The sequence below is a fragment of the Emys orbicularis genome, chromosome 2, assembly GCF_028017835.1.
Source record: "Emys orbicularis isolate rEmyOrb1 chromosome 2, rEmyOrb1.hap1, whole genome shotgun sequence".
In the NCBI taxonomy this organism is placed as follows: domain Eukaryota; kingdom Metazoa; phylum Chordata; order Testudines; family Emydidae; genus Emys; species Emys orbicularis.
In genome coordinates, this window is record NC_088684.1 from 195974653 (window position 1) to 195988519 (window position 13867).

The following is a 13867-nucleotide window of genomic DNA, read 5'->3' on the forward strand; positions in this document are numbered from 1 at the left end:
AGCCCCAAAAGAAGCATGAGTGTTGCTGGAATAGCAGCCTTTTGGTATCCAAAATGCAGTGAAGGCTAGCAACATTTGAAAGTGGGTAGGCAAACAGTGAAATGTGTCTTTGTTATATGGTACAATATAATTGGCTATTAAAATTCACAAGCAAAAGGTGGGGTGATGGGGTGTTAGACTGGAAGGTGAATACAGTAAATGGGGTAGGGGAGATCAAATCTAGGTAGGGTGGAGATGCTATTCATATCAGAGAGACGCCAGCTAAACAGTACTACCATAAGTTTCCTTCCCTGCATGGCATTCCCAGGCCTCTTTCAGTTCCTGGCTGAATAGCTGAGTGGGAGATCCTTTGGAAAAAAATATCTGGACAAAGCCTGCTTGCCTGCTTAAGGCTTGAGCTACAAATAAGGAAGGAGAAATGATAATAGGGTACCAGAGCAGTACTTGTTTCTCTGAATTGGGTCACCTTCCTTCTATAACCTATATTGCTTTTCATTTTGTACCCTACCACCACTAAGTGCTTCTGGAAAGAAGCCTAATATATTACCGTAACTGACACCAATGTGACGTGGCTGGAATGGAGTAACTGACCATTGGGGCCTGTTATTTCTTCTGCTACTTACCAACATATAACTGGCTATACAGTTCCAATCGTGTGTGGCCTTCCGTTGGTGCTTTCCGGATCTCCTGTGGCAGCTGGTCCACCCGCAGACTGGCCTGCTTGACATTCCTCTCAGCGATGACTCGATGCCATTGGTCATCATTGAGTGGGTTGGGGGATCTGACAATGATCTCCACTGGGCCGTTTCCAACATCAAATGAAAAGGACACTTCAATAGCAGCTGAAATACCAGAGGGGAGAACATTCATCAGAGGTTCAAAGTATGATTGTTTATACCTACTACACAGGACACCACCTTGGGACCCGTCCTGTAAAATCCTGAGTGCATTCAAGACCCCTGACTTCAATAGAAGCTGATGGCGCTTAGCACTTCTCAGGAGGCCATTATGGAAAATTCCTATGGAATTTAACAGAAATTAAATAAATCTGGTTTTACAGAAAATTAACAGGGTTCCACCAAAATTACTGTATAAATATTAGAGCCGGTTGAAAAATGGTTCTTTTTTCGATAGAAAATTTGTACATAAAGGAAAAAATAGTGTTTGTGTTGACATTTTCAGCAGGAAATTCAAACTTTTCATCAAAGAAAAATAGCTGTTTCTGGGTTTCAGTTTTCCAAATAAAAATTATTTTTTTTTAGAAAAAAGACAGTTTCCACAAAAAATTGTTTAGCTGAAAGACTAATTTTCCATGGAAAAAAGTTTTGATGGCAAATTTTCAACTAGACTGAATGTATATTTATAGATGGTAATAATGAAATTCTTAGGCAGATTAAATTATACTGGATGGTCCAAAAATGTACAGAGACTTTATAAATTTATATTATACTTTGTAGGACTTTTCAATCTGGTGTTGCTCAGCAAAGCACACGATTGACACTTATTACTAAGGAGGGCAAAGTGATTAATGAGGAATAGATCACTTTTGATGAGAAACATGATCTCAAATTGCCTGCTATGATTCATCTAGGCTCCCTTTTGGCTGTAAAATTATTATATAATGGCAGAAAACCAGTTCAAAGAATTATCAGAAAATGGATTGCTACTGATAGTATTCACAAAGGAGGATTTAACCTAGATTTAAAGTCAACTGGGTTTTCGGTCTATTTCATTTTTTTTAGGTATAAAAGAATCCATGGAAAGCAACTTCTGGCAGCTGTGTCATCCTTTTTAAGAGAATTCTTATACACCAAAGGGCTGTAAAGGGATCTTATACAGTTATGCCTCTCATGTTGTGTATAATTCACTTCCAGCCTGTCTTGCAAAACTTTACTCACCCATACAGGGACATTGCTTTCGATGGGCTAGTAAAATATCATTATTACCTATCAGCCCACTAAAAGGAGAACAAATACTTTTTGTGCCCAGGCTAGTACATTTCCATGGTGCTTTTTTCAAGGCTGAATCAAACTGTAGCCATTTTTGTGTTTATACCACATCCCAAAACAGATACCATATGAATAAGCATTTTTCATAATCATGAATGCTTTTTTAAACAAAATTTGCTGCAAAAAACTTACTTATTTTTGTTTTCCCCTCTCTTTTATGGAAAGAGAGAAGTTTAGAAGGAGAATTATACAGGTGTTTAGGTAGTGAAACATCCACCATTCTCAGCTACCTGCAAGACTATTTCCTCTTTTGAAGTGACCACCTCTCATGGCCCCTCAGCTCAACCAGTTTGCCTTTGTTTGCTCAGGACTTGGCTACAGAGATTAGTAAAAATGTTTTACTCTGATGTGGTGAAGAATTCAAGCTTCTGGGGGTTTGGGATATAAGGGTAGGGCAAATTAGAAACTAGAACCAAATCTGTATAGTTATTAGCATACAGGAAGCATTGCAGCATGCCTTGAAGAGTGGGTGGCTTTGTCTCCACTGTGGCTGCTTTGAAAAAAACACTTCATATCTCTGCACACTGCCTGTCTCCAACTCCTTAATTGCTTCCCGAAAGCGGGCTGTCTGCAAGGCTATAAGAGTGAGAACTGCTAAGCAGAGTATACATTTCATTCTCAGCCACCTGATGGCATTTTTGACATTGCCAGTGGGTGCCTTTGTGAAACCCCATCTAGTATTCAGTCACTAAGTCTACTTTAAAAGTCTCTAAAAGAGGCTCATTTGCTCTCAGTCTTCTGGGTGAAGGCAGCTGCCATTAAAAAAAAAAAGATAATTGCAAATAGAAGGGGAGAAAGAGAGAGAGAGAGAGAGGTGGGGTAGGAAGAGATGAAGACATTTCAACCAGAACCATCAGACTTGCTTTAATAATGGCTGAAGATCAAGGTCTGCATAGCAGCCTGAAAGGTTTCTTCTCTGTGATAATGGTATTTAAACACAAGGAAATTCATATTAATTGGAGGAAAATATTAACTGTGACTTTAAAACATAAATATGCAGGAATAAAATTCATACTAGTTAGTCTTAAATTTTTAATATTTCACTTTGTAACTTGAGAGGGAAAAGAATAAACATCTCAAAACAATGTACTTCTCATCAAAGATTTTTGTTTTGATTTGCTGAATGTGAAAGGGGAAGAAGCACCAAAGAAGTATAGCATCCATGGATTACACTGACATATCCCGAAAACAAATTTAACACAGGCATCACATAAAATATTGGAGAGTAAATCTGTATGCCAGTTTGCTAGCCTAAGAAAATATGAAGTATATCAATATGTACTTCTTAAAGAGTGGATAAAATTGCTCACAGGCTGCATTTTAGTAACTCCTACAAGCAACTTCTACTATTGGTTCTCACATGTAAGCAATATTATTTATCTGTTTTAATAAATTTTTGACTCCACATCCTAGCGTATACAGCAGTCAGAGGAATCTTTAACTAAAAAACTATTAGTATTGGGACTTTAACAGATGGGTGAACACGTTTATCCAGAGGTTCCATAGACCTAGACATCTAAAAGACTAGCAATTAACTGATTTTTTTTAAGCAAGTCTCCCTCCCACCATTCTTCTAGCTTGTCCCTGCTGAAAAATTACCTGCTAGAGTTGACTCTCCCTCCCAAAATACCCACAATGGTTTGGGGCCAAATTCATTGGGGAGACAGTTATAAGAACAGCCATACTGGGTCAGACCAATGGTCCATCTAGCTCAGTATCCTGTCTTCTGTGGCCAGTGCCAGATGTTTCGGAGGGACAGAACAGAACAGGGCAATTTATAGTGATCCATCCCCTGTCGTTCATCCCCAGCTTCTGGCAGTTGGAAGATTAGGGACACTCTAAGCATGGGGTTGCATCCATGATGATTTTGGCTAATTGCCACTGATGGACCTATCGTCCATGAACTTATATAATTCTTTTTTGAACCCAGGTATACTTTTGGCCTTCACAACATCTCATGGCAATGAGTTCCACAGGCTGACTGTACATTGTGTGAAGAAATACTTCCTTCTGTTTGTTTAACACCTGCTGTCCCTTAATTTCATCAGGTGACCCCTAGTTCTTGTGTTATGTGAAGGGGTAAACAACACTTCCCTAATCATTTTTCTCCACACCAGTCATGATTTTATAGACCTCTGTCATATTACTTCCCCATCTACCCCCAAAATCCATGGCTTGTGTTATAAAGCAGGTTAGACTAGATGATCTAATGGTCCCTTCTGGCCTTAAAATCTATGAATCAATGAGTCTCTCTCTTCACCAGAACACTTTGTGGTTCAGCTCTCATTTCACCATTCTTCTAGCTTGTCCTTGCTGAAAAATTCCATGCTAGAGTTCTCTGCTTGATGATATTTGCTATGATGAGACTGCCACTAGAGGAAGAGATGCTTACAGATGGCTGGTATTCACAGGACTGCCAGCTCAGAGAAAGTGGTTTTCAAACGTATGTCATATAGGGGGGAAAAAGACACTGCAATCCTTTGGTCACACAGATTTCCTGTATGCTCATCTCTCCTGCTTTTGACTGCTCGTCCTCACACCTGCTACTTACAGTTATTCTTTTGCAGTCTGTTCCTCCTAGCTCCTGCTACATTTATAGTAGGGCTGTTGATTAATCGCAGTTAACTCACATGATTAACTCAAAAAAATTAATTGTGATTAAAAAAATTAATCACGATTAATCACAGTTTTAATCGCACTGTTAAACAATAGAATACCAATTGAAATGTATTAAATATTTTGGATGTTTTTCTACATTTTCATATATATTGTATTCTGTGTTGTAATTGAAATCAAAGCGTATATTATTTTTTATTACAAATATTTGCACTATAAAAATGATTAACAAAAGAAATAGTATTTTTCAGTTCACCTCATACAAGTACTGTAGTGCAATCTCTTTGTCGTGAAAGTGCAACTTACAAATTTTTTTGTTACATAACTGCACTCAAAATCAAAACAATGTAAAACTTCAGAGCCTACAAGTCCACTCAGTTCTACTTCTTCTTCTGCCAATCACTAAGACAAACAAGTTTGTTTATATTTACAGGAGATAATGCTGCTGGCTTCTTATTTACAATGTCACTAGAAAGTGAGAACAGGCATTTGCATGGCACTTTTGTTGCCGGCATTGCAAGGTATTTACGTGCCAGATACGCACAAAGGCAGAGCAAATTGGGTATAAAATGCTACTATTCTGAGTTAGTAGCATCTAACACACACTTTGCATGGCGTAAACAATTATGTAAGGTAAATGGCAGTGGAATATCAGACCCAGTGCCTTCCTAAGCATTCAGAGCTGGCTGACATTTTAGAAAATTTACATCCAGTCTGGACACATTCTGATGATAAAATATTCATCTCTGCAATCAGAAATTAAATGAATTCTGCTAGGTTTAGCATTTCTAAGTGATGGCACTATAAACTTATTTTTATAAATACCAATGAGTCCATTGACAATATTCCAGGGGTAGGCAACCTATGGCACGTGTGCCGAAGGTGGCACGTGAGCTGATTTTCAGTGGCACTCACACTGCCCGGGTCCTGCACACCGGTCCGGGGGGTTCTGCATTATAATTTAATTTTAAATGAAGCTTCTTAAACATTTTTAAAACCTTATTTACTTTACATATAACAATAGTTTAGTTATATATTATAAACGTATAGAAAGAGACCTTCTAAAAACATTAAAATGTATTACTGGCACGCGAACCTTAAATTAGAGTGAATAAATGAAGACTCGGCACACCACTTCTGAAAGGTTGCCAACCCCTGCAATATACTATTGATTCCTTGTCGCACTGAAATTCTTGTTGCCTGGAGAAAGACAGAAAAAATTCTCTTCCTGAACTAGTAGGTGTTATAAAAAACTGTCTTTAATCTGTCTTTGAAATGTAAAAATGTAAATATAGATACAATTTTAATATAGTTTTAGCCTCAGAGTTTGGAAAAGGTGATACTATATTATTTACATGACAAACACACAATTAAATTGTTTAGGAGATTTACCCCTTAACACCCCATCTATGGTAAAAAAAGGTTTATTTAAACCCTTTTGGAAATTCTTCAACCAAATGCCTAAGGCTTGTGAGCTATTCTTTTTATTAATTTATTCTGATAGCATCATCAGCATGCATTTTTAACCTTTTTTAGTTATGAATTTTGAAAGTGTTTTACAATACAACAAAACCAATCACAGAGAAAAACAAGAACAAAAAACACTGAATATTTTATATCAAAAAGCTGTGCAAAAAGCATAAGGGATCTTCTTATAAAGTTGCAGTCTCTCTCTAATATGTTTTGATGATTATGCTGTCCTCTGTTTGAGTTAAACCCTCAGGGCACCTTATTTAATTTGCGGTGTGTGTAGTACCTACATCTGATTAATGTAAAATTGCAATTAGATTACATGTGAGAATGGACAGGGTATTTGATATGTTAAGATATGTTGCCCCACTGCAACGAGGAGCTGCTCTGTATTTTATGAGGACATGTGTAGGTTGTCACATTAATTGCTTGAAATACAAGTCTGGATACTATTAAAATCATTTCAGTTTAATATTTAAAAGATGCAATTAACATATTGTCCCTCTTCTGTGCCATTTTAGCTGGTTATTTCTAGAAAGGTATTCAACTATAATGCTGATTATTCCAAGTGGACAAATTGGCATAAGCTCCAGCCCCCATATCTATCTGAATGAAAACTGAATATTTGGATCAATCTGAATTATAAATTAAATATGTTACAATCCCTTCCCTTGCCAGTTGTTTTTCTCAGGCTACAACATGTGTATCTCACGTACCAAAGTGCCTGAATAAATGGACAGCTGATTCCTTCATTATCCCTATATTTGATAGGAACCTTACTATCCTAATGGTCTTTGTCTCTACCTTGAGTCCCTGAAATATGTTCTCCTAGTCTTTAGCTCTGTTCTTAGATGTATGACAAATTGCAGTGTGCATCTGAAGCCATGTACAGCATTTGAGCATAGTGCTGGGAGGCTCTGGGCAAAGGTGGTGGTGGTGGCTTGAAGCAGATGGCAGCAAAAGTTTGGGGAAGAGTCTAAGGACAGGCAGGGCCACGAATGTAGTATAAAGGTGGAAAGGGCTGGGGACAGATGTCTTTTAGTGAAAATGGGTCACTTACTGCTCCGGGATTCAAAGGTTGGGACTTCATTTCTATATGAAAGTGCTAAGGGGAGTTAGGTCAACTACCATTGAAGTCAATGGGAGCTTTTTGAATGAGTTCAATGAGAGATGGATCTGTGAGGGTCTGGGCTGCAGTGCTGGCCATTTACTGAGAAAACCGGGATCCAGATCTCTATCTCACCTGATTCAGCCAGTCTGCCGAATGCTTGGCTCAGTGGTTGGATGAGACTGGAGCATAGATGAGTTGAAGTTCAATGGAGATAAAATTGAGGTGATGGTTATAGGTTGGGGGAAGGGACTGAAAGATATGGAGAGAATTCTCTCTGTCCCTTTTATTGATGCCATTTGTTACCAGAGTTTGCAATAAGAGGATGCTATTGGATCCAAGCAGCAGGATTCAGGAATGCTCTTTTCCCCCATTTTCATTTGGCGAGGAAATTATGACTGTTTCTTTCAAAGGCAAACTTTTCAATTATGATCCAGGCTTTTTCCCAGCTCAAGAATGGATTATTGCAATGTGCCCTGCATAAGGTTACACCTTAAGACAAGCCAGAAACTTAAGCTAGTGCAGAATGCAGCTGCCCATGTAAGCAGTGTATCACAGTGTGAAAACAAGACATCTGCACTGCAGGATGTTTGTACTGGCTGCCTCTTGATTTCTGGCTGGAGTCTAAGGTGTTGGTTTTGATGTAAAAGCCATACATGACCAGTTACATGTAGAGGTGTGAGATCACCTCTCTTCGTGTCTCATGCTATGGCAGATGTGATCAGCACAGGCCCCCCAGCTGGAGACCTCCTGAGTTAAGAGAGAGGGCTAAGGGCCCTCAGCTTTGACCTATTCTTCCTTGTTGGTATGACTTAACCAGGGGTTGCTGAGCTACAGTCTTTTTAATTCATGCCTCGTCATGCAGATGTTTGTGGGGAAGGCAGTTTTATTGGGGACTCAGTTTTATGGTGGTAATTGAAGAGCTGGTTTTCATTTTGGTGAACTGTATTTTTAGTCTGTGCGTGGATCACTGGGTTCTGTTACTATCTAACAGTATTGGGCTTACTCTAGTCACTCACAGATTGAGGTGAGGGACTCATGTCAATATAGATATTTGAGTCTTCATTAACACTGAGGAGTTAAAAGGACCCCTAGGCTGTGGACAGACTTAACAACCTGGGGGGAGGAGTCAGTTCCAGCAAAGAAATCATAAGAATAGATTTTCCATCTCTCGCCATCTTTTGACTATCCCTCTCCATGTCCCATTAAGGAATTCTGTGTCTTTAAGAAGGATGCAGCATACAGTTACATTACATTCTACTATTCAGAGAACTATCTACAATGACTTCAAGATCTCTTTCTTGAGTGGTAACAGCTAATTTAGAACCCATCATTTTATATGTATAATTGGGATTATGCTTTCCAATGTGCATTACTTTGCATTTATCAAAATTAAATTTCATCTGCCATTTTGTTGCCCAGTCACCCAGTTCTGAGAGATCCTTTTGTAGCTCTTCGCAGTCTGCCTGGGTCTTAACTATCTTTAGTAATTTTGTATCATCTGCAAATTTTGCCACCTCATTGTTCACCTCACTTTTTTCAGATCATTTATGAATATGTTGAATAGGACTGGTCCCAGAACAGACCCCTGGGGGACACCACTATTTACCTCTCTCCAGTCTGAAAACTGACCATTTATAACTACCCTTTGTTTTCTATCTTTTAACCAGTTACCAATCCATGAGAGCACCTTCTCTCTTATCCCGTGGCAGCTTACTTTGCGTAAGAGCCTTTGGTGAGGGACCTTGTCAAAGGCTTTCTGAAAATCTAAGTACACTTTATCCACTGGATCCCCTTGGTCCACATGCTTGTTGACCCCCTCAGAGAATTCTAGTAGATTGGTGAGGCATGATTTACTTTATTAAAACCATGTTGACCCTTCCTCAACAAATTATGTTCATCTGTATGTCTGACAATATTGTTCTTTATTATAGTTTCAACCAGTTTGCCCGGTACTGAAGTCAGGCTTACAGGCCTGTAATTGCCAGGATCACCTCTGGAGCCCTTTTTTAAAATTGGTGTCACTAGAGGTGTAGTTAGAAAAAAATTCGCTATTACTTTTTGAGTCTTTGGCTAACTGTTCCTCAAATTCTTTTTTGGCCTTCATAATTGTATTTTTACACTTCATTTGCCAGTGTTTATGCTCCTTTCTATTTTCCTCATTAGGATTCCACTTTTTAAAGGATCCCTTTTTGCCTCTCACTGCTTCTTTTACTTTGTTGTTTAGCCACGGTGGCTCTTTTTTGGTTCTCTTATTATGTTTTTTAAATTTGGGTTATACATTTAAGTTGAGCCTCTACTGTGGTGTCTTTAAAAAGTTTCCATGCAGCTTGCAGAGATTTCATTTTTGGCACTGTACCCTTTAATTTCTATTTAGCTAACCTCCTAATTTTTGTGTAGTTCTCCTTTCTGAAATTAAATGCTACAGTGTTGGGCCGCTGTGGTGTTTTTCCTGCCACAGGGATATTAAATTTAATTATATTATGGTCACTATTACCAAGTGGTCCAGCTATATTCACCTCTTTGACCAGATCCTGTGCTCCACTTAGGACTAAATCAAGAATTACCTCTCCTCTGGTGGGTTCCAGGACCAGCTTCTCCAAGAAGCAGTCATTTAAGGTGTCAAAAAACTTTATCTCTGCATCCTGTCCTGAGGTGACATGTACCCAGGCAATATGGGGATAAATGAAACCCCCCCATTATTATTATTGAGTTTTTTATTTTAATAACCTCTCTAATCCCCCTGAGCATTTCACAGTCACTGTCACCATCCTGGTCAGGTGGTCGGTAATATATCCCTACCGCTATATTCTTATTATTAGAGATTCTATGGTACAGTTTGATTCATTTACGATTTTTACTTCATTTGATTCTAAGCTTTCTTTCACATATAAGCTTTCTTTAAGCACCAATATCCTCTTTTTCCCCATTCCTGGTATATCTGTTAGTGCTTCCAGGCTGCCTGCTTTGTATTGAGCTCAGATAAAAGCCCCCTTTCTTGTTATTTCTTAGTGTATAGGGAACTACTGGAATGGAGTTGCTGTGTGGAGTCATTTCCTGAAGTGTGCAGTTACAGCTGCATTATTGTAACAATACTACTATCAGCGTTGGCCACTCACTGCCTGCCACTCTGCAAGGGCTAGGAAGCTGCACCAAGAAATAATGAATTACCATTAGATGGCACCATTTTTCTTTCCAGATATAGCTTTTTTGATTGCTCAGAGAGCCATTATATTTCCTGTGTCCCACTTCTAGTAATGCACCCTACCGTACGCATTATGGGTTTGATTGTACCCTTAATGCAGAGTCCTAAGTAGGGGTGGTGCAGAGTCATGCTCCCTCCCTGAGCTTTCCTGGGTGTATGAGCAGGCTGCAGCCTGGCTCTGTCTTCATCCTGTCTCTTTGGGGAAATTCGCAACTGCCAAGAAAGGAGTTCCAGCACTCCCCAGAACACAGGGACTGCCTGCCATTTTGAGTGGCCACAAATGGAGTGTGTATGATGGCCTGGGACGGACAGGCTCCTCACCCATCTGACTCAGTGTGGGTACATTCTAATTCTCCATGACCTCTCCACTGGCAGACGAGCACTTTAAGCAAATAGAAATGTTCTGAGAAGGCAATAATTATACAGTAGTTCAAGTAGAGAAGAAGCAGAATTTTAATACAGTGGCCTTACTCATAATTGGAGAGCATATGTGTGGGGAATCAATATAGGGAGAGTTTATTGTTATTATTGTTTCATAAAAGCCCTTTGCTTAAAGAAATAATTTTTTTTTAAAGTCCTATATAGTGGCTCGGTCTAGTTGGAATGTAATGTTGCTTCAGGAAATGAAAATATTAAATTTAAATGAAAGTATGAAATGTTTGCGTTAGCTTGCTTGGCAAAGGCTATACAATACCCCCAAAGGAATTGTAATTTATTATAATTGTTATTTATTAATTATGTATATTATGCTAGGTGCTTTTGTAGAAAAGAGGCTTTTCAAAGAGGTTTATATATTTTTATAATATATTTTTAACACAAGTTTAGCTCACGTAGCAATTTTCATCAAAGCACTTTCCAAAGGAAGGTACACAGAGGGATCCCTATTATATGGGTAGGGAAACAGAAGCACAGAGGGGTGAAGTGACTTGTCTAAGGTCATACGGGGTACATCTACACTGTACATCTACAAACTGAGGGTAGGTCTACACTTACCTGGTAGTTCGGCGGCGAGCGATCGAACTTCTGGGTTTGACTTATAGCGTCTTGTCTGGACGCGATAAGTCGAACCAGGAAGTGCTCGCCGTCAACTGCGGTATTCCTGCTCGGCGAGAGGAGTACCGCGGAGTCGACGGGGGAGCCTGCCTGCCGCGTGTGGACCGAGGTAAGTTCGAACTAAGGTACTTCGAACTTCAGCTACGTTATTCACGTAGCTGAAGTTGCGTACCTTAGTTCGACTTGGGGGGTTAGTGTAGACCTGCCCTCAGTGAGTTTCTGAGCTCGGGATGAGAGGTTTGACTTATGGAGCTTGTGCTACCAGGCTAAAAATTATCTAGCCACTGAAACGGCTTTGGTGATGTCACACTAACAACTGCCTGGAGGTAAGGGGCAGTCCTTGACTCAAGGGAAAACCCAACCAGGGGAATCAGCAATCGGACAGTATTGTCTTGGAAGTGTCAGCCTCCAAGAGGCCCAGCAGGCCACCAAACCCTGGACTGGCTCCTGTTGGGAAACCCCAGCTTCTGAGTTCCCAGACTGGACAAAGGCTCAGGGTTGGCATCAACTCGGCCAGCAGTGGAGGGCTGCTTTTCATGTGGGCACCCAGATCAATGGTATCAGGAGTGCCCAGGTATGGAGTGTGGTTATGGGCAATTTTGGACTGCAGAAAGTGACCCCCAGCTAATGTAATGGTCCCTGTTCAGATAAACTGGTAAAAGGTGAATGCTCTGGAGAATAAACATTCATTCTGTTTGTCCTCGAAACATGTCAAGGAAGACAAGATGATTTAAATAATAAATTTTCATCATGTTTTAAACAACCCAATTAAAAATATTTAAATGAGGTTGAGGCTTTGTAAAATGAATCTAAACATTTGTGCTGTTGTTAATTTATAATTAACTATTTTTTAAAATAATCACTACTAATAGGATGTTATTTGAATTTTACAGAAATTACTAACAGCAAAAACAACCAAACAAACAAAATTAAATCCCTGATCCAACAAACAGTTAAGCAGATAACTGATTTTACTCCCATGAGTAGTTCCACTGACCTCAATTAAGTTAAATATGTGTGTAAATGTTTGCAGTGTTTGGAGCTAACATTTTAATGAAAAGTTATTGAGACTTTAATTAACAAAGTGACTATGGCCTATTTCTACACATAGGCCCAATGTTAGGTTCCAAATTATGGGATTTTCTGAAGTACCTAAGTGACTTAGGAGCATGGTCCCATTGATTTCAGGCTGCAAATCCTGATGGAGGAGTGTAGCTTGGCTGGGACATTTCAACTTTTTTGACATGTCAAAGTTTAATCTATTGGAAGGTGATATTGGTTGCAAATAGAGTGCAGGGTATTTTCTATCGATGTAGTATTTGAATAGTGCTATTCTTACAGTAAAGATGTTAATGAAGCCTTGGCATTGCCATTTTAAGCATAGATGAACATTCTAAGTGTGAAACTTCTTCATAGAAAAATCTCTGTGTAATATCTGAAATTCTGTTAACAATTGGAAAACTAAACTAAAGAAACAGTAGCTACTTTAGCCATCTAAGAGTGTAAAAATGGGAAGAAAGTAAAGAGCTAGCAAATCTGTAAATAAAAATATTGCGTTAAACTACATATTTTTCCTCTTTAATTTTTTAAAAAATGTATCCACCCTGCAGCACAGACAGCTACAAAGCAAACTTTCCCCATAATAGCATGCATCCGAAGAAGTGGGTATTCACCCACGAAAGCTCATGCTCCAATACGTCTGTTAGTCTATAAGGTGCCACAGGACTCTTTGCTGCTTTTACAGATCCAGACTAACACGGCTACCCCTTTGATACTTTCCCCATAATGAATCTCAGCTGTGTTTTGTCAGTCATGTAAGAGCTAATTTGGTCTATATGTAAATAAAGTCCTTGGCCCATCAGATGAGACTGATAGCAAAAGCTCCAATTAGTGCCAAATGTAGTGGTAGATGCACTCATTTTATCTACCTAAGAAGGATGAAGGGCTTAGTCAGCACTGAGACTATTTGAATGCATGATTCTAGGAAAATGATATATTCTAAACCTGGTGCTTAGACTAAGCCCCTAGCCAAGATTCTCACACCCTATCTTCATCAGGAGACACTTTCAACCACATCTGTTCACATGTAATCAAATCCAGACATGCAGGAAACCAAGTTCACTCATCTTAACATCATGACTAGACAACAGGAGCTTGTCTTCCCTTAATTTGCCCTGAGCCCAATTATTCTTTCCTTTATTAAGAAAGAAAACAAAATACATGGGTGGGTGCACATCTCCACAGGTGCTTTGAGGAATGAAGCAAACACTCTCAGACAGGAACCTTGTGATTAACTTTGATGCTAACTCCCAAGTGAAAGAGGAGGTTTTACGTTCAAACTTGTTGACTTTAACCTAAAAAAAATCTCAAATAGCAGGAAACTACAAACTACAAAAGGAAATATAG

General features: G+C 39.1%; 1 protein-coding gene across 1 annotated transcript in view; it reads right to left on the reverse strand.

Moving 5' to 3' along the window:
- The window catches only part of CNTNAP2 (contactin associated protein 2), a 1144465-nt gene that overhangs the window by 137928 nt on the left and 992670 nt on the right, over nt 1–13867 (reverse strand). The window contains exon 17 of the mRNA XM_065398395.1: nt 624–842. Coding sequence (XP_065254467.1) covers nt 624–842 — 219 coding nt within the window. The remainder of the gene's footprint in view (nt 1–623; nt 843–13867) is intronic.